The sequence below is a fragment of the Dermacentor albipictus genome, chromosome 9 (genome assembly GCF_038994185.2).
Source record: "Dermacentor albipictus isolate Rhodes 1998 colony chromosome 9, USDA_Dalb.pri_finalv2, whole genome shotgun sequence".
Classification (NCBI taxonomy): Eukaryota; Metazoa; Arthropoda; class Arachnida; order Ixodida; family Ixodidae; genus Dermacentor; species Dermacentor albipictus.
Genome location: NC_091829.1, coordinates 10,114,268 through 10,135,755, shown reverse-complemented (window position 1 = coordinate 10,135,755; position 21,488 = coordinate 10,114,268). Strand labels below are relative to the sequence as shown.

At 43.3% G+C, this 21,488-nt stretch overlaps 1 protein-coding gene across 1 annotated transcript in view; it reads right to left on the bottom strand.

The window, feature by feature from the left end:
• Window positions 1-11,659, bottom strand: part of LOC135911169 (uncharacterized) — a 61,096-nt gene extending 49,437 nt beyond the window's left edge. Inside the window, exons 1-3 of the mRNA XM_070525614.1 lie at window positions 11,381-11,659; window positions 5,660-7,251; window positions 959-1,210 (exon numbers count right to left, since the gene is read on the bottom strand). Coding sequence (XP_070381715.1) covers window positions 959-1,210; window positions 5,660-7,251; window positions 11,381-11,630 — 2,094 coding nt within the window. The 5' untranslated portion in view covers window positions 11,631-11,659. The remainder of the gene's footprint in view (window positions 1-958; window positions 1,211-5,659; window positions 7,252-11,380) is intronic.
• Window positions 11,660-21,488: the final 9,829 nt, after the last annotated feature.

Genomic DNA, 21,488 nt, shown 5'->3' with positions numbered 1-21,488 from the left:
CAGAGTTATACAGCTGGAAACTTCACACCCGAGATGTTGTTTGTTTGTGTGAGTGCATTTTTTTCAATTTTCAAAAAATTTTTAAAAATCTTGATGCTCCGAATGAAAAAAATATGTTCCCTGCAGTTTATATATTCACTTTTTTCTCTTAAGTGCAATAAACCACACAAAATTCAGTGCAGTGAATGCTGAATAAAATGATTTCTTCATTTCTATGTATTCAGATGGAGCTTCCACTTAAGGTACTTCAAGATTGTTTGGTCCACAATTGCCTTTGCATTTCCTGTTTTTTTCTTTGCACACAAAAATCATGACCAAGAATTGACTTGGCATATACCTAAAAAAGCCCGCCTGCCATTGCACTAGACCTAGAAGACCAAACTGCCCTCACTATGTCATATATAATACTTATCATTGTTAGGCCACTACTCACTTATTTGGTGTAGTATAGTAGCGATGCAAGCATCAACCGTTCAACAAAAGTATCACAGGTGCTTATAATGTGGTAAAAATAATTGTTATGCACAGATATTTCCAACGACTACCAACAATTACAGTAACATAATGATCATCAAGAGAATGCAGCCAAAGATGGAGCTTGCTGATGCTAGGCAAGGGTAAGTGGAGATCACACGGAGAGGCCTTTGTCCTGTAGTGTACATGAAATTGCTGCTGCTGGCTGCTGCTATTATTAGTCCTATCATATTTGTACAAAGGGCAAATTGTACCAGCACCTTTTCCAATCAGTGATCAATAAACTACAGATCACAGGTACTAAATTAGAAGCCATACAAATGTATGTATATGTAATCAAGTATTCAAAGAAAGCTCGTCTGGTCTGGTAGCTCGTTACAAAAAGTGCACTGTGAACAAATCCATATGAGCTCTGAAACATGAAATGATTTTTAGCTTAGTGAGAGACCTTAATTTTTCAATTCATGCATAGACATGGGCACACCTTTTTCATGAGGGATTCGGAGATAATGCCAATGCCATCTGAGAAGACATAAGGCTTCCCGGATATAGGGTGCACGCCGCCCTCAATATCTGGTGCATCCTGCATTATCTCGCCATGAAGAGGCACAATGACCGACTCTTCTGTTGTTGAAAAACATTGGCCCATCCGCGCTATCTTCTTTGCAACACTGGGGATCGCACTGAAGTCCCCCATCCAGGCCCGTATGGACTCCACTGAATTTCCATGACAGTCCTGCAATGTACAGTGCCAGCCACAAATAAATTAAGTGATTGACTACCAGTTAATTTGTTGCTTTGCATGTAAAAGCATGTAAACAGCACATGAAAAAGAACAACATAACCACTATACATTTCACATTAGGCAGTTATTCTGACAGATCGTTCATCATTATCATCATCAGCCTATTTTATGTCCACTGCAGGACGAAGGCCTCTCCCTGCCATCTCCAACTGCCCCGGTCCTGCCCCAACCGATTCCAACTAGCGCCTGTGAATTTCCCAATTTCATTGCTCCACCTAGTCTTCTGCTGTCCTCAACTACGCTTCCCTTCTCTTGGCACCCATTCTAACCCTAATGGATGGTCCACCAGTTATCTAATTTACACATTACATGACCTGCCCAGCTCCATTTTTTTCTCTTAATGTCACTTAGAATATCGGCTATCCCCATTTGCTCTCTGATCCACACCTCTCTCTTCCTGTCTCTTAACGTTATGGCTAACATTCTTCGTTCCATCATTCTTTGTGCAGTCCTTAACAGGTTCTCTAGCTTCTTTGTCAGTCTCCAAGCTTAATTCCAAGTTTCTGCCCCATATGTTAGCAGTGGTAGAATTCACTGATTGTACACCTTTCTTTTCAATGATAATGGTAAGCTTCCTGTCAAGATCTGATAATGTCTGCCATATGCACTCCAACCCATTTTTATTATTCTGTAAATTTCCTTCAATGATCAGGTTCCCCTGTGAGTAGTTGACCTAGGCAAACATACTCCTTCACGGACTCTAGAGGCTGACTGGTGATCCTGAACTTTTGTTCCCTTGCCAGGCTATCGATAGTAATCTTTGTCTTCTGCATATTAATCCTCAACCCCGCTCTTACACTTTCTATGGTAAGGTCCTCAATCATTTGTTGTAACTCGTGTCGCTGAACAGGACAATGTCATCTGCAAACCGAAGGTTGCTGGGATATACAAAGTTGATCCTCACTCCTCCCAGTTTAGTAGCTTAAATACCTTTTCCAAACACGCAGTGAATGGCATCGGAGAGGTTGCATCTCTTTGTCTGACCCCTTTCATTATAGGTGTTTTACTACTTTTCTTGTGGAGGATTAAGGTAGCTGTGGAATCTCTGTAGATATTTTCCAAGATATTTATGTAAACTTCCTGTACTCTATGATTACGTAATGCTTCTATGACTTCTGGAATCTCTTCTGAATCAAATGCCTTTGTGTAATCTATGAAAGCCACATAGAGAGGCTGATTGTACTCAGCGGATTTCTCGATTATCTGGCTGATGTCATGGATGTGATCCATTGTAGAGTATCCCTTCCTGAAGCCAGCCTGTTTCCTTGGTTGACTAAGTGTTGCCCTTATCCTACTGAAATTATCTTGGTGAATATTTTATACTATATTGGAAGTAGGCTAATAGGCCTATAATTTTTCAATTCTTTAATATCTCCCTTTTTGTGGATTAGTATAATGTTGGCATTCTTCCAGTTCTCTGGGACCCTTGAAGTCGTGAGACAGTTCGTATAAAGGGCCGCCAGTTTTTCAAGCATTGTCTCCTGTTATTCCATCTTCTCCTGCCGCTTTTCCCCGTTTCATGTCTTGCAAGGCCCTTCTAACTTAATCGCTAGTTATAGAAGGAGCCTCAGTGACCTGTTCATTACTACTTCAAATGAAGGTATCGTGGCTGCTCTGGGTACTGTACTGGCCAGTATAGAATCCTTCTGCTGCTTTTACTATATCTTCGAGGTAGTTGATATTACCCTGCTTATCTTTCAGTGCATACATCTTGGTTTGTCCTATGCCAAGTTTCCTTCTCACTGATTTCACGCTGCATCCATTTTTACTGCTTCCTCAGTCTTTCTCACATTGTAATTTCAAATAACCCTTCATTTTCTCCTTGTTCAGCTTTGACAGCTCCATGAATTCTATTTGATCTCTTGAGTTGAACACTCATTCTTTGTCGTTTCTTTATTAGGTCCTTTGTTACTTGGGAGAGCTTATTATTTGCCTTGGTGCCTTACCTCCCACTTCAATTGCTGCTTCTGAAGCCAGCCTAGTTAGGTTTCATACCTCTATGTCATCTTAACCTCTATGTTCTAAGGCTGCATATTTGTTTGCAAATACCAGCCTGAATTGGTCTGCTTTTACCCTTACTGCATCTAGATTGGCATGTTTCTTCCTGACCCTCTTTGCTCTCTCTTCAATTGAGGTGAATCCTAGACTTGACTAACCTGTAATCACTGCACTTTACCCTACCCAACGCTTCTACATCCTGCCCTACGCTGGGATCGGCAGAAAGTATGAAATCTATTAAGGCGAAAGCCTTTCTAAGCTCATGGTGAAATTTGTGTCAGCAGACCTGACCGCCAGAGTGTCTGCCGAAGCGTCATCACGCGATATGAAGACCGATTAAAGACAGATTAAAGAATGAAAAATGATTGATAGTGACAGTTAGTGAATAACAATGTTATAATAGAGATTCATAGAGGTTAATAATGACTACTAATCATACAGAAATTACCAATGTCTAATGACTGCTTGTAATGACCACAATTGATTAGAAATGACTAGATATGTCTAGTAATTAATAGTAATGACTATGAAATGACCAATATGTCTAACAATGGCTTGTACTGACCACAACTGATTACAAATTACAAAAAATGCTTACTAGTGAGCAGTAATGACTAATAATGACTGAAATGACTTGTAATAACTAGTAATGACTATGAAATGACCAATACGTCTAACGACAACTTGTGACGACTACAATTGATTAGATATGACTAAAATTGCTTAGTAATGACTACTGATGACTATGATATGACCAACATGTCTAACGAAGGCTTGTAATGGCCACAATTGATTAAAAATGACTAAAATACTTAGTAGTGAGCAGTAATGACCAATAATGACTGAGATGACTATGAAATGACCAATATGTCTAACGACAACCTGTAATGACTACAATTAATTAGAAATGACTAAACATGGTTATTAATTACTAGTAATGGCTGAAATGCCTTGTAATTACTAATGACTACATGACCAACATGTCTAACACCGGCTTGTAATGACCACAATTGATAACAAATGACTGAAGATGCTTAGTAGTGAGCAGTAATGGCTAAAAGAAAGAAGAGAAAGAGAAGAGGCAAAGAGAAAGAGGCAAATGATAAGAGGAGGAAGAGTAGGCTTTCGCAACTCACCTCTTAAGAGAGATCTTAAAAAAGACCCTGTAATTTTTTTCTTGTTTCACCATTAGGGATTTTCCAGGTCCACTTTCTTTTGCTGCACTTCCTGAAGAAGGTGTTCATTATTTGCAGCTCATTCCTTTTCGCGAATTCTACCAGAATCTCTCCTCTAGTGTTCCTAGAATCGATACCGTAGTAGCCAATTGCTTGTTCAGCAGCCCGTTTTTCCCCACTTTTGCATTGAAGTTGCCTATTACTACAGTATACTGATTTTGCATTTTTCTCATCGCGAATTCAACATCTTCATAAAACTGTCTACTTCATCACTATCGTGACTTGAGGTTGGAGCCTATGCTTCTACTAGCTTTAACATATAACTCTTATTAAGTTTTATTACGACTACAGCTACCCTTTCATTAATGCTGTAGAATTCATCAATGTTGCTCGCTGTGGTCTCATGGATTCGGAATCCTACCCTGCATTGCTTCTTATCTGGGAGTCCTCTATAGCACAGGACGTGGCCATTAATCAGCACTGTATAAGCCTCACCAGTTCTAACCTCACTAAGGCCAATGATATCCCAAACAATGCCCGATAGCTCCTCACAGCCAGATCACTGACATCACTAAATTGAGGCGCTTAATGCTAGATTCATGATAGTAAAGCAACATGAGAGTATAAGCAAATTGGTAGTTGTGACTCATATTGACTTATAACAGACAACACAGTTCTAGGGACTACAAAGAGAGACACAACAAACGTGTTAACTACCAACTGATCTTGTTTTAAAAATAATGCTTTTTTTTCTTGCATTCTTTTGATTTGTTGTGTCAACATCGGTTGTACTGATAAAGCATGCAATACTACGCAAGTTCGTGTTATTTTATCAAATAAATTCTGATGTTAGCATCCATTCTGGTTTCTCTTATTGTAGTCCCTCACACTGTTTGGACCTAGAACGTTGCATGAATCTTTCCAGCACCTCAGGCCTGTACTTTTTATCGCTACATACTATGAGACAGGTGTTTATGAATGGAGATAGTAAGTGTATCTAATAACCTGCAATATACAAGCTTTTTCATTAGCCTCCATGTTTCAATGCTCTAGATGAGTATTGGCAGAATGCATTTATTTTGTTTCCAATGCATGCAGCTTTGGTCTCCAAACCCACATATATCTGGCACTAGAGGCAAGGGTTTCCGTACCCTTTCTGTCTGCCCATAACAGTCTCATCATTCACATTTTAGTAAATTTTTCTTACATTTGCATAGAGCCAAACTCCATGGTCTCGAAGTTGGCTTACAGAGCTGGCTAGAAGCTTGAAGTGACGGTCACCAATCGTAATTCCATTCCGCAGGAAGCCACCAACTACTTCGTCCAGCATCTCAAGCCTCTCGCCATGAGATCCCAGGGTGTGCGACAAAAGTTCGAAATGGTCGTCACGAAAGGAAACTCGAAGTGCATAGTCCACATCAAACCTGCGTATCACTCTGTTCTCAGCATGCAGAGCAGGTGGCAAGAAAAAGATGCGAGATGGTGTCACAAACAGTCGTCGTACAAGGCAGGAGCCTCGTGGCACGTTAGTGGGCAGATATGTTTTGCAGAACTTTTTGAACAATTCAGGCAAGACAGCAGCAAAGGTGATATTGCAGTGGTTCTCAAGAGCACTGCCAATGTTAAACAGGACCTCTTCAAGAGCACCTTCATTGTGAGATGCGTAGGATTCCAGGTCCTTTAAGAGAGTGTCCAGTTCGCACTTCTCCAACAGCATCAGCTGCACAATAATGTCATCACTCCTTTGAATGAGAGCATTGAGTGCATAGCAGCACCGAAACTTGAGCTTTGGCATGATCCTTGCGCACAACTGCTGCCGTAACTCCTCGGCTTTTCTGCCAATGGGATGAGTTTTTATGGCAGCAAAACTAAAGAGGGCTCTCCTGCATCTACGGCTTAGGCGGCCAATGGTGCGCCGTGCCATGTGCCTGTCGCTGAAGCTCAGCCTGATGACAAAACAGCCGCCCACATCTCTGCTCTCTAAAATTTGACCGCACTGCGCGCATCCAATCTTCAAAGTTCTCTCGAAGTCCATTTGATCTCTTGATTTTGGTCTTTTGGCGTGTGAAAGAATGTAAAAAGGACCCACATTGTCCACTGCCTTGTGAAACAATGGAAGAGTGTGCACATGAAGAAATACATCCGTGGGCCCGCCATCAGGGTCGTGCACAACCACACAGAAGATGTTGTTGTAAGACAGGCTTAGCCGATAGACATCTGTCGTTCCCATGCAATGGCTTAACTCAATGAACACCTGCATAGTCCTCTCACCATGCTTGAATGTGCAGTCTATGTTGTAGCCTTCGCCAGCGGAGTTACTGACTATGGCATGACGTTCGGCAAACAAGTTCAGGCCAACGAATGTGCCAAATGCTATGGAGTTCATCTTGATGCCCTCTTCAATATTATACCAGCCATGCCAAAAGCCAAATTTGCGATCAGGTTGCAGCCACTGCAAGTACCTAGACATCCGCTCATCCTGGAGTCCACTTGCGCACCACTGTCGAGCTATCTCCACACTCAATGACTCAAGCTGATTTTTATCCTTTCGTGAATGTAGATTAAGGCTGATTTCAACAAGCCAGATTGGATCTTCACAGTCACTCTTGTACGTCTTCTGCTGTCGACATCGCCCAATGCTCAATGTTGCTTTTACCTGGTGTACTTCAAAGAACTGCACATATGCTGCCATAAATGCTTCAACATCATCGCAGGGCTTCTGTGTCCAAACACATGTGAAAGACAGCTGACTCCTCATTGTGGAGGCCATCTTTAGGTGGTGCCCTTTATGGCTTTCCACTAAAATAGAAAGGAAGATAAGCAATTATAATGTTGGTTAAAATGAACAATCAGGTCACTTCTTTACAGATGAGTACAGTAGACATGGTTGACCCTAAAAACTTGCTCATAAGTGATTCACCAACTCACAATTATTATGACAGGTCAATTCAAATTAGTGTTGCATAGTTAGCTATAATTTTTATGCTCTGCACTGAAAATTAAGTGAGCTGTTCTTTCATACACATACAAATACAAAGACACCATATCATTTCAGAAACAAAAACTTCGTAAAGATCAAAATGAGAACTAGCTACGGTATGCAATTATTAAAATGGCAAATTGTGAACCTTCTGAATTGTTATCCATCGTTTTTAGATACAATGGAGAGTTCTCCCTCTTTGCTTGCTTTCAGAGAACTAACTAAAATGTCTTTCCTCCAACAGATGTAATTTCGGTGTGCATTTGTTTTGTTCTCTTCAATCCAATTGTAGTCCATTGGCCTTAATAGTTATGTGTCATGTTGATGATGAATGTGCTGACGACTCATTCTGTCATTCTTTCTTATATTGGATTATCATGTTTAATACTCTGTACATGCATTTTAATTTGTATGTGTTTTATATTTTGCAGTGTTTTGAAGCATGTTGCGCTGATGTTGTCTGCTGCACATGCTGTCTGGTGTCAAAGGCCTAGTCAGGCGGCTTTTAGTGCCACCTTTTGCCTTGGCACCAAGACAAACCGCTCTTGAGCGTTTTGTCAACAAACAAAATTTTTAAAAACTATGCAACCTGATTACACACCCACGCATATGCCTTGCTCATTCTCCATCAAAGCTCACAAGACTGATACTCTACTCAGCTGATGGAAATGCAATATGACCTGGCAATGCGCCAACCTGATTGTCTAAACGTCTTAAGATGGGGTGAGAGGGGTGAGACTGTTTGGTCCATATCGATTTTCTGATTTTGTGTTATTTTGATGGCACATATCTTTAGGTTACAAAAAATATGTAACACTTGGGTATGTGTGCCCTTTAAAGTGCTTATTTAATTCTCATTTTATTTTTTGCATCGACCAGAAAGTATGTATCGTCAAGTGTCAAATTTTCATGAGGCTTGATCTTACAGAAACAACTTTTGTTCGACAAAAGTCTTGCTTTTAGTTTTGCAACTTTCTTTTTCGATATAGTGCATTTTAGTCATTATGGCGGTCTCTGTAGCTCTAATGCACTTGTCGGGAACCGAGGGGTCACAGCGGAGCGCCAGAACAAGAGGACCAGCATTGCAGGTTTCTAGAACCGAACTCCAAGTGCCGTGCTGGCACTTCGAGCACACACCCCCCAACTTTTTTTTCCTACTTTTGCATCCGGCACCAAGGTGCCAGCTGAGAGCACTGACATTAGCGTCCCTGCGCTGCAGCATTGATGGGTGCTACACACTCTTTTGTTTGTTTATGGTAGCACGCACTCTTCAGAGGGTACCTTACAACTTTTTAGTGCCTTTTGCAGTGTTGCTTGTAGGAAGAATGCAAAGACTGACACAAAAATACGCTTTATGACAACTGCTGGAGTACAAGCATGCTAAAACACCTAGGGGCCCCTTCTGAACCTTCGTGTGTTTCTACGTACATGTTACCGATCGATGTACTCACGGTGGATAAAAAAAATGCAACTTCAAAATGAATGTTCAAGCAAAACAGCAAAGGTGGGACTGCAGAAATAGAGAGAAAGTCTACATTAATGTTGAAGAGAAGGACTAATCCTGGCTTGTATCATGTACTTTGACACCACCTTATTTTCATTTCTCTTAGAATGCAATTTTAGGGCACTTTTGTCTAAAAAACTGATGTGCGTATATGAATCAAATTTTGTCAGCATTTGAGTTAGTGCCATGTACAAATCTGCAACTAGAATGAATACACAAGCTAATTGGAGTATAATAAACAAGAAAAGCATGTCATAGTGGCAGTTATACTATGGCAAAAGAGAAAAAAAAAATTGTTTGCCTTAATTTCTTTAGATATCTGCATAGTTCTAGTTCCAAATGTGTAGCATACCAGTGTCCTTTCTGCAAAAATCGAAGGTTCTGAGACTAATAGCTATGAAAAAAAAAAGTGCATTTCTGAAAAATCAAAAGTAAAAATGACAAAAAAAAGAAAACAAGTACAGCTAGACAGCCAAACTATATATGATATCATATGGAGATCTATATACCCCCCATCCATGTCCCCGACTCCTCAGATTTCAATTCTTCCATACCACTTTTCAAAGTCTCATCTGTCCCAAATAAGAAGCGTATGCAGATGGGTAGGTGGAGGCCGGGTGTGCTATATAACGCAACACAAAGGAAAGGTTGTAAAAGTACATCACCGTCCCAGTTAAGTATGATCAGTCTCATTGGGCCAATTATGACAGGTAATATTGCTAGACGCATGACGGAGCTGCATGCATTGCAGAATTATCAGTAAATATATTTTGAACAATCCCAATATTGCAATAAGAAAGTAAACAAAACGCGCATTCTGCGCAGACCACACGATTCATTAGTACTTGCCAATTTGTTTAAGCTCAGAATTAACATACGGCAATAACCACGAAATTGCGTGTGTTCGGCTGTGCAAACATGCGCGAGTTTGATAGCCGCATATGTATCTAGCGAACAACTGCGATCGGGTCGCTGGAGTCAACGCTTCGGCAACGAATTTTATCAGAGAATTCGGAACAATGGCCCCATGGAGACATCCCTTATTGCATCAGGTTTCCACAATACGTGGCTTACATATCAATACATGTGGTATTACACTGTCTTAATTAACGAACAGCAAGCTAGCTACGTCGTTTAGGGCCAACTTGTTTATTTTTACCCTGCCCGGCGCACGACAGCAAAAGAGAAACTATAACACGTAGAATTAGGCTTGGCCAACTCAGTTTGCGCGTGCTGAATTTTGATTAAGCCACTATAATAGTACTGCTTAGAGCGCTTACCGTAGCCGTAACCATCGTGCATACACACCTCGCTACTTTTCAAATGTGCGCCAAGTCTCTATTTCCGAAAGCACCGTACAAAATCCGACCGCAGAACAAAAGAACAGGCCAACAGACAGCGCTTACTGATGATGATAGTTGAAGCTAGCATAGAATATCATTCACTTTGTAAGGAAATACACACTCGGTACAATATGTACAAGTGCTCTCGGAAAGTGAAATTAAAGCATGAATCAGGGTAATAAATTTTACCAGTATTACGAGCGCCGCTTCCACCACGTCATTCAGTTTCGCGTTTGTTGTCTGCTGCTTGGAGCAAAACTTGAATGTCTCGTTTCTTCTTCTTCCCTGATTTTCAGAGGAAGCGTTACCGAAACTCCCCTTACTTTTTTTGTTCTTGTTACTATGTTTATGTGTTCTGTTTTGTTTTACAATTTGAACAATATTCAGAACAATAAAAAAACCACTATCTAACGGAACAAACGACTCCTTTTTTTTATTGGTATACGGGCTTGATAAGGTGTGTTGATTTTTCAGCAAAACTTTATATGCGCGCGCGCGCGTACGTGTTACGTGCACGTACGTGCGCGCGTGTATATCATCAAATAATTTTAAATCAGTTACATTTAACCTAAGCTTATTGACCAATGTCGCCCAGTGATTGATGTCGCAGAATCCACCACCAATTTTAGCATGACAAAATTACATTATCATATTGTCTATAAAGAATCATTCGCTTCTAACAGAGACAGCTGATGCAGAAATGCGTATGGTGCACTAAACAAGTGTTTGCGTGAAAACTTCTGTTTAGCACAAATATAAGTATTGCGACTAGGACATAGGGAGGAGACGCGACGGCGTGCGTCAGTCTTGTCTTTATGTCCTCGTCTGAACAATATTTTTCGCTACGCCATGTTTCCACGTCGTGCCAGCACGGCCGCCCCGTAACACCACACTTAATACTAAGCTTGCAGTTCTGAACGACACGTACTTGGTTTCCACACAGTTTTTTCTCTTTCTCATTCCTTTTCTCTATCTTTCTCTTTCTGTCAGATTTTAGGGGCAGCTGGCAACTAACAAATACAATGGCTCACTACCACACTTGGTTGCACTCGCGTAGTAATCCGTCAACTTTGAAACCACGTTTGCAGCATGTGAACTTACCGCGATCCCAGAGAGAGTCAATGCCGGCAAACGGAGACAGCCAACATGGTGCTATACCGCCCACACGATGAACGGAATGACGGCCTGGCCCGATCGGAGTTCTCTCAAACGTTTCCTTCAGACACTTTCGACACCCGTCAGATGGCGGGGCCGGATGTCTGGCCGCCTTTGTTGATATCTGAACCTCGTGCAGAAATTGCAGTCGGCACAACAGTACCTCCTCCCCTTCTTTACCAACTGGCGCGTGCATGGTGGTGCAGGCTGGTGGCTTGTCAGGCGGATAAACTGCACAGGAGGGTAGAAGGGAAATGGGGAGGGGGGGACGATAGGCTTTGCACAGAGTTGTTGATGCAACTATGCTGTGCATATATAATTTATTGAGGGGGCTTGAAGGACGTGTATATTTCTGTGTCTTCTCAGGCAAGACAAGACACCACTTTGAATGCTGCATAGGCTAAAAAAAAAAAAAGGCTTGGCACGGCAGCACCAGGTCCCAAAAATAGGGCGCTGAACGTCTTGTTGTGTATAGTGACCATAACAGCCACCAGCGCAAATTTTCCGTGCGGCCATACTTGCGCAAAAAAAGGCGCGAGTAGGGCATCCTTGTGCGCTTCCTCTCGCCTTCGCCGTTCCTCAAGTTGTCTAGAGCACGGGTACGACAGAGTCGAACGCTAGCGTAAAACGTGCCCCGTGGCGTGGAGATGACGCTTTACTCGATGATCTCCTCCGCGAGATGCGCAGCGTAAATAAACGAAGGAGAGCGCTGCAACCCAACACCAAGCTTATCGGCGCCCAGCAGGCGCGTTCCCCGAGGGGTCTGTCTGCGCGCTGCTCCACTGGCGTCGACGGACACGAAGCCCCAAGTCGGCGCGTGGGTGGGCATACGTGCTTCTCTCTTTCCCTTTCCGTTTCCCATGCGCCATCGTAGACAATACAGAGCCAGTACGATCATGAACATCTCGGGGCCAACTCCGATGCCGACTATTCAAATGCATGTGAAACGCAAAAATGCTTTGATGAGGAAACGGCTGGACCGATCTGAATGAAATTTGTCGCCTCATTTCAGTGGAAACGTCAAATTCTAGAGACTCTAGGAAGCGGAATTTCGATTTAGGACCTTGGAATCGGTAAGCGAATAAAAAATTGAAGCACTAAGTTGCCGAAAACATACCGCAGTTCTGTAAACTGCACCTGTTAGAGAACCTAAAGCGGACAATTGTGATGTATAAATTTACATATTACGTGAAATTTTTTTTACAATGTTTGCGAGGGTTTTGCAAAAGCCTTTCTCACAATTAGCGGTATAATTCAGTATTACACAGCAATTTTGTCCACTTTAGATGTGTTATTAGGTACAGTTTACAGAATTGTAAAGTCATTATTTATTACCGAGTTACAGAGCTGTAAACATTATAGTTTCGTTTTTTCATATACTTTGCGATATTCAACAATATTTATAAAAAATTTTTATGGCCTAAATACGAAAAAAATCTGCTTCCTACAGTTACTAGACTTCAATATTTCCTTTTAAATGCAACAAACATCATCAAATTCGGGACAGTGGTTGCCGAGGAAAACGATTTATCCATTTTCCATGCGTTTATCAGTTTTCGAACGTAAAGTTACGTCCTTATGTTGTTCCTCTATGTGTCCTCGGATATAATTCGCTCTAGTAAATCCGATGTTATTGTAACTTTCCTGTGCCTTCTTTCTGTTGCAGCAGAACAGCTAGTTCAAGTGTCCACTGAAAATTTAGAGAGTAACGACATCCGCGGCTTTTTCCTTTTTCTTTCTTATTTGTGATAAATTACTACTCCAGCACTATCAATGCAGGAGATTTTCTTTATTCTTAGTGATTACCAGCGGCTTGACTCAATGTATACGTTTGACCCTATGTAAACGTTTGACCCTACGTTCCGTATAATTTCTCATTCAAATACTTCGCGACCCGATTTAAAACAAGAGGAAAGTATAAATAATAAATGTCAGGATCTCAAAATAAGTGACTGCAACTGTTAACTAATTGACAAAAGCAATGTTTTCTAATAAATATGACATTTCTTGGAAGTTACATCTCATGTACATTTGTGAAGCAGCGTTTCATGGCTAAAATTCGCTCATTTCAGAATCTGCGTTAGTTTTTGAGTTCACCAGCAAAGAAATTAGAATCTGAAAAGATGGAATATGTTCCGAGGTAATATTTTGAGTTTTGTAGTGGTAAAAACACACGATTACTTTTTAGTATGGTAACATTATTATTAGCTGTTATTTTGAACATTATATGCTCTCTTGCTTGGCCGTAACGAACAGCCCAAGAAAGCAGTATTACCTGTCAACTCATTCCTAAAACTCCAGCAAATTTGTCTGTTCAGTGCATTTCCTTTTAATAGAGTTTAATATGCTGTTCCTTCCTATTATTCGATCAATGCTCATATTCACATCGTTTCATCCAGCCACAGCGAAAACTGATTTAAAAGCACAGCGTTCAGGTCACCAGCTCATGCTGGAGAGTGTTCCTTCAGTCGCTGCATTGTGGATGCTGTAAAGATAACGCTATGATTTGTACCAATGTGGAGATATTTCTGAAATTTTCCGTGCCGTTAATATCTCTCTATTAATATTCTTTGAGCCCTGAAGACTATTGCAATAGATAAACAAAAAAAATAAATTATAAAGAGTTAATTATTTATTAATTGATTAATTAATTAATGGACCTTCCGATTTTTGCCGAGAATGATGCGGTTGAGGCTGACTTTATCGTTGCTAGTAAATTAGGAAGACAGCGTTTTCCACTACAATTCGATCGTCCTTGGATTAGGCAACAAGTGAACACAATGTTTTAGAAATATGGGCATCTTCATTCTGGACTTCATAAAGAACGGCGCAAAGGACGAGTCTTTTTAATTTCGATGGTATAGCTGTCTCATAATAATAATAATAATAATATGTGGGGTTTTACGTGCCAAAACCACTTTCTGATTATGAGGCACGCCGTAGTGGGGGACTCCGGAAATTTTGACCACCTGGGGTTCTTTAACGTGCACCTAAATCTAAGTACACGGGTGTTTTCGCATTTCGCCCCCATCGAAATGCGGCCGCCGTGGCCGGGATTCGATCCCGCGACCTCGTGCTCAGCAGCCTAACACCATAGCCACTGAGCAACCACGGCGGGTAGCTGTCTCATTAAACAACTGCTATAGCGAACTCGCAGGTCGCGCACTTCAGCTTGCTTGTCAGTTGAAAAATAATTTTTAAACTCAGGAGCTCCGACTTGGGGACGGAGAAATCGTTTTTTTGTTCGGTATCCACTGCGCCGTTTCATTAGGTTTGCTTACGGAAATTATTGATAATCGGAAAAAAAAAAAAACTGATACATGAAGTTTTCAACTCTAACTCAGAATCGCATTCTTCAAACTGCGCCTATGTGATAAATCTAAAGAGGACAACATTGATGTGCTGTACACCGCTCTGAAACACACCACGAATTTGTGAGTGGGAGTATTGCGAGACTATCCTAAGCAGTGTAACAATTTTGCCCGAGCTGAAAGTTCTCCCACACCACATTTGTACGCCTGTTCTGGGTGATGTATAGCTAACAGGATTGCGATATCTGCTTTTTGGTGCAGGTCTAGTTATGCAGTTGTAAACTTCGTGCTTCTATTTTTGTAACTATCCAATTTTTGTCAATTTCTTGTAGAAACTATATGAGGCCCCGAGTCGAAATTCTGCTTCCTAATTTATGTGTTTCAGTTTTTAATAGAAAAATTGGAGTTGCAGCAAGCTAAAGCTTGCTCTTAATGCGCATGTTTATGCAGCAGTTGCAGTCCTTGCAGTCTTCGTCCAGAGGTAAACGACTTCCGATAGGCGCGAAAATTGCGTGTATATGATCAGCGCGTCCCTCATGGTTGGATAAAGTCATAAACGAGGATCCTCGTGTTCTGCAAATCCCCGAGTATAGTCGAACAATAAAAAAAGAATCTTCATGCATACTGGCTTTCAAGTTGCATTTTAAGTTTCAGCGGATACGAATAGCCAGATTTCGCGCGTTTTCCTCGGTTTCCTATGGTTTGCTTATGAGGTCGTTAAAAAATACCCGGAGCAGGAAAAAAAATAGCCTACACGTTGTCGAAACATTTTATGACGGCTCTACCGCCCTTACCGAGCGGCGTGATGGCCGAAAGAACCCCACGTGGTGTGAAAGCCAGCACATCTTGTAAAGGGCCTAGTTTTTGTAAATTATTAGTTATGTTCTCTCTTGTCTTTTCTGCTTCTTTTCCTATGTTTTTATCTATACATTCACGACACCTTGTATTAAATGTTAGTTGGAAGTTAGCGCCTATTCCGTTCGTGTCCCTTTGTGGTTTTTGTAAATTCTGCACTTAAACAGTATTAAGTATGGTGTATCTTCATCATATCGTTACGCTGTAGGGTGCACGGTGGCCGACGAAGTTAGAAAACAAGGAACACGCGACAAATGAAGTGCAAGCTTTCGAGCGAGTTTTATTCGAAAGGAAAGAAGACTGTATACCCGTAGCTGCCATCAGCGGCTGCAGATTACATACGCATGCAACTAGATAGAAAAGCGCACAAAAGGGAGATAAAAGGATTTCTACCTTGTTTTCTGCTAACTTCGTGTGTCACCGAGTCTGTCAGAACAAAACGATAACCCTATACATGTGGTGTAACTACCTATTGGCGGCGAGGACTTACGGAGTCGCCATCTGTCGGAAGTGCCTCCCTTGCGTAGTATGCATGAGGAGTCACGCGGCGCGCTCCTCATAGGTTTCGCTTACGGCGCTTAATAAAAACACCACGCGGTAGCCCTCCTGTACATTTCTGTAAGTACTCTCAAAACGAGGGAACTTTATTACTGTCAAAATAATAATCTTGGGCAGACTGAAAGCACAGAATCGTTTACAAACGCTGTCTCTTTACCGAATAAGTACAGTGAAAGCCACTGCGCGCGGTCGCCGCGATGGAGTCTCCCGAAGCGGCTTCTTGTCTGAAAGGTCGGCAATCGATGAGCACTATGTGAAATATGTTCTTATAATGGGCGGTCTGTATAACCAAATGGCGCATAACAGAACGAAGCCTAAATGCATGCAGCGATCACACGGGTTTGCGGCGACCGACTACGCGTCTGCATGCATGTCCGCACACAATGTTTCGCTTTCATGAGAGCGTTTTCGCACCGTGCTGTGAGCTTTAGGCCGCAGAATATGAGCATTTAACAGTCCACAGGCAACCATTGTTGCGTGGACGTTATCAGAGCTGTCCAAACACAATTTCGTTTTAACAATAAGGGACTTCGACGCCTACGGCGACTGTGATGTGCCGTCACAACGATTCAACATTTTTTCTTCTTCTATATTCTTGGACGTTTCAATGCTATTTCTAAAGTTGCGTCGCACTGTATGCAGTCAGCGGGTGATTTCGCACTGCTTCTTTTTCGTAATCCAGTGCGTTGATTCATAACACAAACATGACCATATGCCATGCCTTTATTTAATGTGCTTCTTACCACTCCCTTTCCATTCCAGTGAACTTCCCAGTTTCTAGCATCAACAAGTTCATAGACTAAACCGTCGTGACATTAGCCGGACAGGGAGCGCGGGCGAACGTCTCAGTGCGCGTTTTCTGCTACTCACCGAACATGCATTCCCGGCGCCGTAGCAGAAATATTCCTCGCGTCTGTGCTTGCTGCATACCCGAGTTGTAGCCGATGGCTGTTTGCCAGTTCTAAGTTTCGCGAGCCAAGCTTCACATAGCTTCTTGTCCTGCGGTTACGTGTGGGCTGACACCAGGCTCCGTTGCGTACGTCCGGCACTGCGGCACCGAGCAGTAGCCTACCATGCTGCACGCCTCTAAAGGCAGCCACTACCTATGATAGTGATTTCAAATGCTGTCAAGCAGACACCCAAGGCGGGAAAGCCTCACTACTTAATCAAAACCGCAGCGCAGGTAGTACGCTAAACTTTCGTTTTCAGCTCGCTTCGGCGCTTCCGAAGCAGACGACGCGGCCGCGCTGTGTCCACGTGATCCCCCATGCCACGTCACGCCGACGGTGGCGCCAGCTTTTCCAGTGGTGGAGCTTGCCCCCAATATGGTTGGCAATTGAACTTAGCCGGGAGAAAAACTGCACGCGGTGATATGAGATATTGGATAGCGTTGTTAATTATGATGCATATCTTTTTTCCTTGCTTTCTTTTTTTTTATTTGGGGAAAAGATCAGCTTTTCCCCCGTCATCACAGCCAGGTAATTCTTCGCGGGACTCAACGCGTCTAGAAAGCGAATGGTTTAGTTCACGGCCTCCACAAATACTTGCAACTGTGATAATAAACGCTGAAAGTGTTGTATTTCTTTCTGGGTTGGCTTTTTATAACAATAACTCAATACTATTAAGCGGGCGATCAACGATATTTGCTTGAGGTGTTGACAGGAATTGGAACTAAAGACAGTATCAGATCTCCCTAGCTCTTTGAGAACTTTTGCAGAGCGACAATTTTAAGACATTTGGCTTCGGCGCGTATCTCACTTGTACTGCTTGCATCCCGTCCAGCTGCACCGGCGAATGTTGCCGACTTCGACATGTAGACTATCTAGTTGTATATCATGTGCCATGTATTGGACAAAACACAATGCTTCTTCCTGTGTGAGTATGCGAAGAAGAAAGTAAGCCGCACATCGTGTCTGCGCGTGGCCTGCCGTAGATGCACTATATGACGTCCTATCGACTCGTTCTCACCTAGCGCGGCCCCAACATATGCAGCTCAGGAGACAGTTTCATCAAGGACACTTTGTATGTTTTCGTTGCGGCGAGTCGACAAGCGCAGGACAAGACCGCGCGGCCCTTTCACAAGGTCATTCATCCAGGCCTTCGATCGTAAATCGCTCATCTGCTGTCGACGGCTTGTGTGCCTTCGCCGGCTTTCGGAACCAACGAGCGTTGCCGCCGAGCAGCCTCTTCCGAAGCCACCCGCGACCATCTGTACGGGTAGTAAAGGTGCACAGGAGAGGCCGCCAAATCACATGCGACGCAGGAGCGAAACGACTGCCTCGACAAGAGCGGCGTGTTTGCAAGACGCTACGACGATGGTTCTGCGTTTTCCATTAATCCGACAAAACCTTCACTACTCGTCGGTAATAAAAAAAAAAACTAAATTATGGGGTTTAACGTGGCAAAACCACTTTCTGATTATGAGGCAAGCCGTAGTGGAGGACTCCGGAAATTTCGACCACCTGGGGTTCTTTAATACGTGCACCTAAACGAGTGTTTTCGCATTTCGCACCCCCATAGAAATGCGGTCGCCGCGGCCGGGATTCGATCCCGCGACCTCGTGCTCAGCAGCCCAACACCATAGCCACTGAGCAACCACGGCGGGTGTCGGTAAAAAAAAAAAAAGAAGTTTACGATTCGAATTTATCCGAAAAGAATCTGAATTTCGAGGTCCTCGGTAGCTATGAAAGTGCGGCATGTCGACCGACCGCCATGGGTGCTGAGCGACTGGCGCCAGACTGGCGCCAGCACTTATTCGTCAGACCAGCGTGTATCGTCAGGCCAGTGGTATGCCTTTCTACGAACGTGCAAAAGGAGCGAGCCAAGGTCATGCGTTAGCGGCGCCACCGCAGACATGCCTTGAACTCGCTCAACCTTTTCCCTCCGGCAGCCACCCGCGAAAGGGGAGCCTCGCACGTTGCAACAGACACACTGGAGGTACACCTCTGCACACTGCAACGGTCGTTGCGAAAACGCATCGCACGTCGACGGGCTTGACGTACGTGGCACACTCGCGCATGCAATTACATGAACTCTAGGCGCAATGCAACTACTACGGGGACTGGCGCTTAAATCTCCGAGGACGTATACCACGACCCAATCGATATACGCTCCCACCAAACAGTTCCGAGATATTTACGAAGGAGATGTAAAGAGACATAATGGAGTGTAACGATCCAGAGTTCGGCATCGGATCGCGGCTATCGATGATGATTATCATTATGATAATGACAATTTACCGGCATCCCATCTGAAACGTGGCGGTGACAAATAGCCACCTAGCGTGCTTGAGATAATCAGGTACGTATGCGATACAAGCTTTTCAGTCTAGCGCTTTGTCTATATCTCCTTAATTATTTTTCTTTCCTTCCTCCAAACTTCTCCAATTACATTGTATCGCAACATATGCCTGTAACAGATCCGGTCTCATGTTTGCGCGCGCCATGTAATTCTCGAAACTTGCTAAGCCAAGCCCTTGGTTCCTTCGGAATACAATTAATTTGGTCCGCATTTTCCTGTTAAAAAAATTAACTGCGTCCGAGCAGTCGCCGTCAAAATCCACGATGCCACATGGAGAGCTTGCTAAGCTCATGGGCTTCTTCTTGCGTATTAGAAGCATGATTTATTAAAATAGCTCGATCAACTTGTTGTCTGTCTACTTTCGTGCCTTGGAACACTTTCAAGCCACGTTTTGTGACTTTTCGTTTCGGTCCATTTCCGTGTATCGCCATGAAAATAAATAAAACTTCGTTGTCATTCAATCAGCTTTCCACCGGCCCCTACATGTTCAGACTGTAGTCTACAGAGGTCACTGCACTCGTTGGTAACATTGTAGGAGAGACACGGGCCATAGCACACAGGAACGGGGGGCACAGCGAACAGTGCCACCACATGCACTTCCACGAGGCGCCATCATAACCGCCACCGTACTCCGACACGAACATGCAACGTCGAGAAAGCAGAACCGGGTGCGTTGCCCTTACACTCGCGAACGATCAGCAAAGCGGTCCATCCCAAAAGACGCGAACACGGAGGCATTTTCGGAACGATTGCGCTGGCTGGACGAAAGTGAAACGGCCCGCCCGGTGGATGCGCGTTCAATGAAGCAAATCAATAACAACAGGTCGAGCTGCCCCAAGAATCGCTGCTGACCGATGCCCGCCAAGGTCAACGATTCCTCGACTTGCGTATACCGAGAAATGCCTCGGGGTGCGCAGAGGAGAAACTGCGCGGTCCCTCGCTCTCATCTGGGAGCGAGAGAACGTGCGGAGAAAAAGCCCAATCTCGAAAAAGATTGTCTCTTAATTGATAAACATTGCCGCTTAAATACGAAACTTCTGGTCTTAATCCTTTCAGCGGGCACACAGTATGACCGCCAGTGTGAGCCACTGTAAGACTTATCTCACTAGAAAAGACATTTAGCAAATTTCCGCTGAACAGTCAGCTTTCCGACGCACTGGGCATCGTATGAGCGCTCTTCGTACTACGCTTCCTGCATACCACCATGAGATAAGCTGAAATGTCTGCTTCCTTTCTTTCTTTCTTCAGTACATAACAGTATTTTCATCGCTAATACTGGAACATGGGCCATAATTACAGCGCTCAAAAACAAATCTTCTAAACGGCATGTGTTGTCGCACGTGGTGTTATGTCTTGGTAGACCGAAATTTCGGAGGTGGCGGGGGGGGGGGGGGAGGGGGGGACATTTTCGCTGTGTGGATTCAATGGTTCGGAAAGACAGTCGCAAAGCGCGTTGGCAGCAATACTCCCTTGCCTCTTGGAACGACAAATGACGAATTTCAAAACCAGAGATAAGCGGGACAGAGCGATGTGACTTGACTTCAACGAGACAGGTGAGTATATCGTATGCTCACGGCATGGAAAACCGCAGCGCTGATGTTTAGTCCGGTAGAATTTTTATCTCTATTTTCTCTTATTTTGAGTTTAGAGTTCCGTGAACAGCCAAGTCCTTCATCTCGCTCCATGGCAGAAAAAAGTGGCCTTAGAAGTCTAGTGCCAGCATTGGTAAGTTAGTTTAAAGGGAAGAAAAAGGAATGCAAAGAAGGACAATGAAGGACAGCTAAAGCCATATGACGCGGAAGTGCTTGCTTCTCGCCTTTGCATACGACATGTTGTCAGCGCAATAAGCGGACAAGAAACGTTCTATACATATCATACGATTGTGCGCTAAACTTAAAGATAACGATCTGATGGGGATGAACACAGACATAGGAGACGGCCCTGCCGGCACTATCAGCTCAAGCTTTCTGTAAATTTAGCGCTCAGCCTAAGCTAGGTCGACCCAACTAGGTCGCTACAAACCTTTCCTA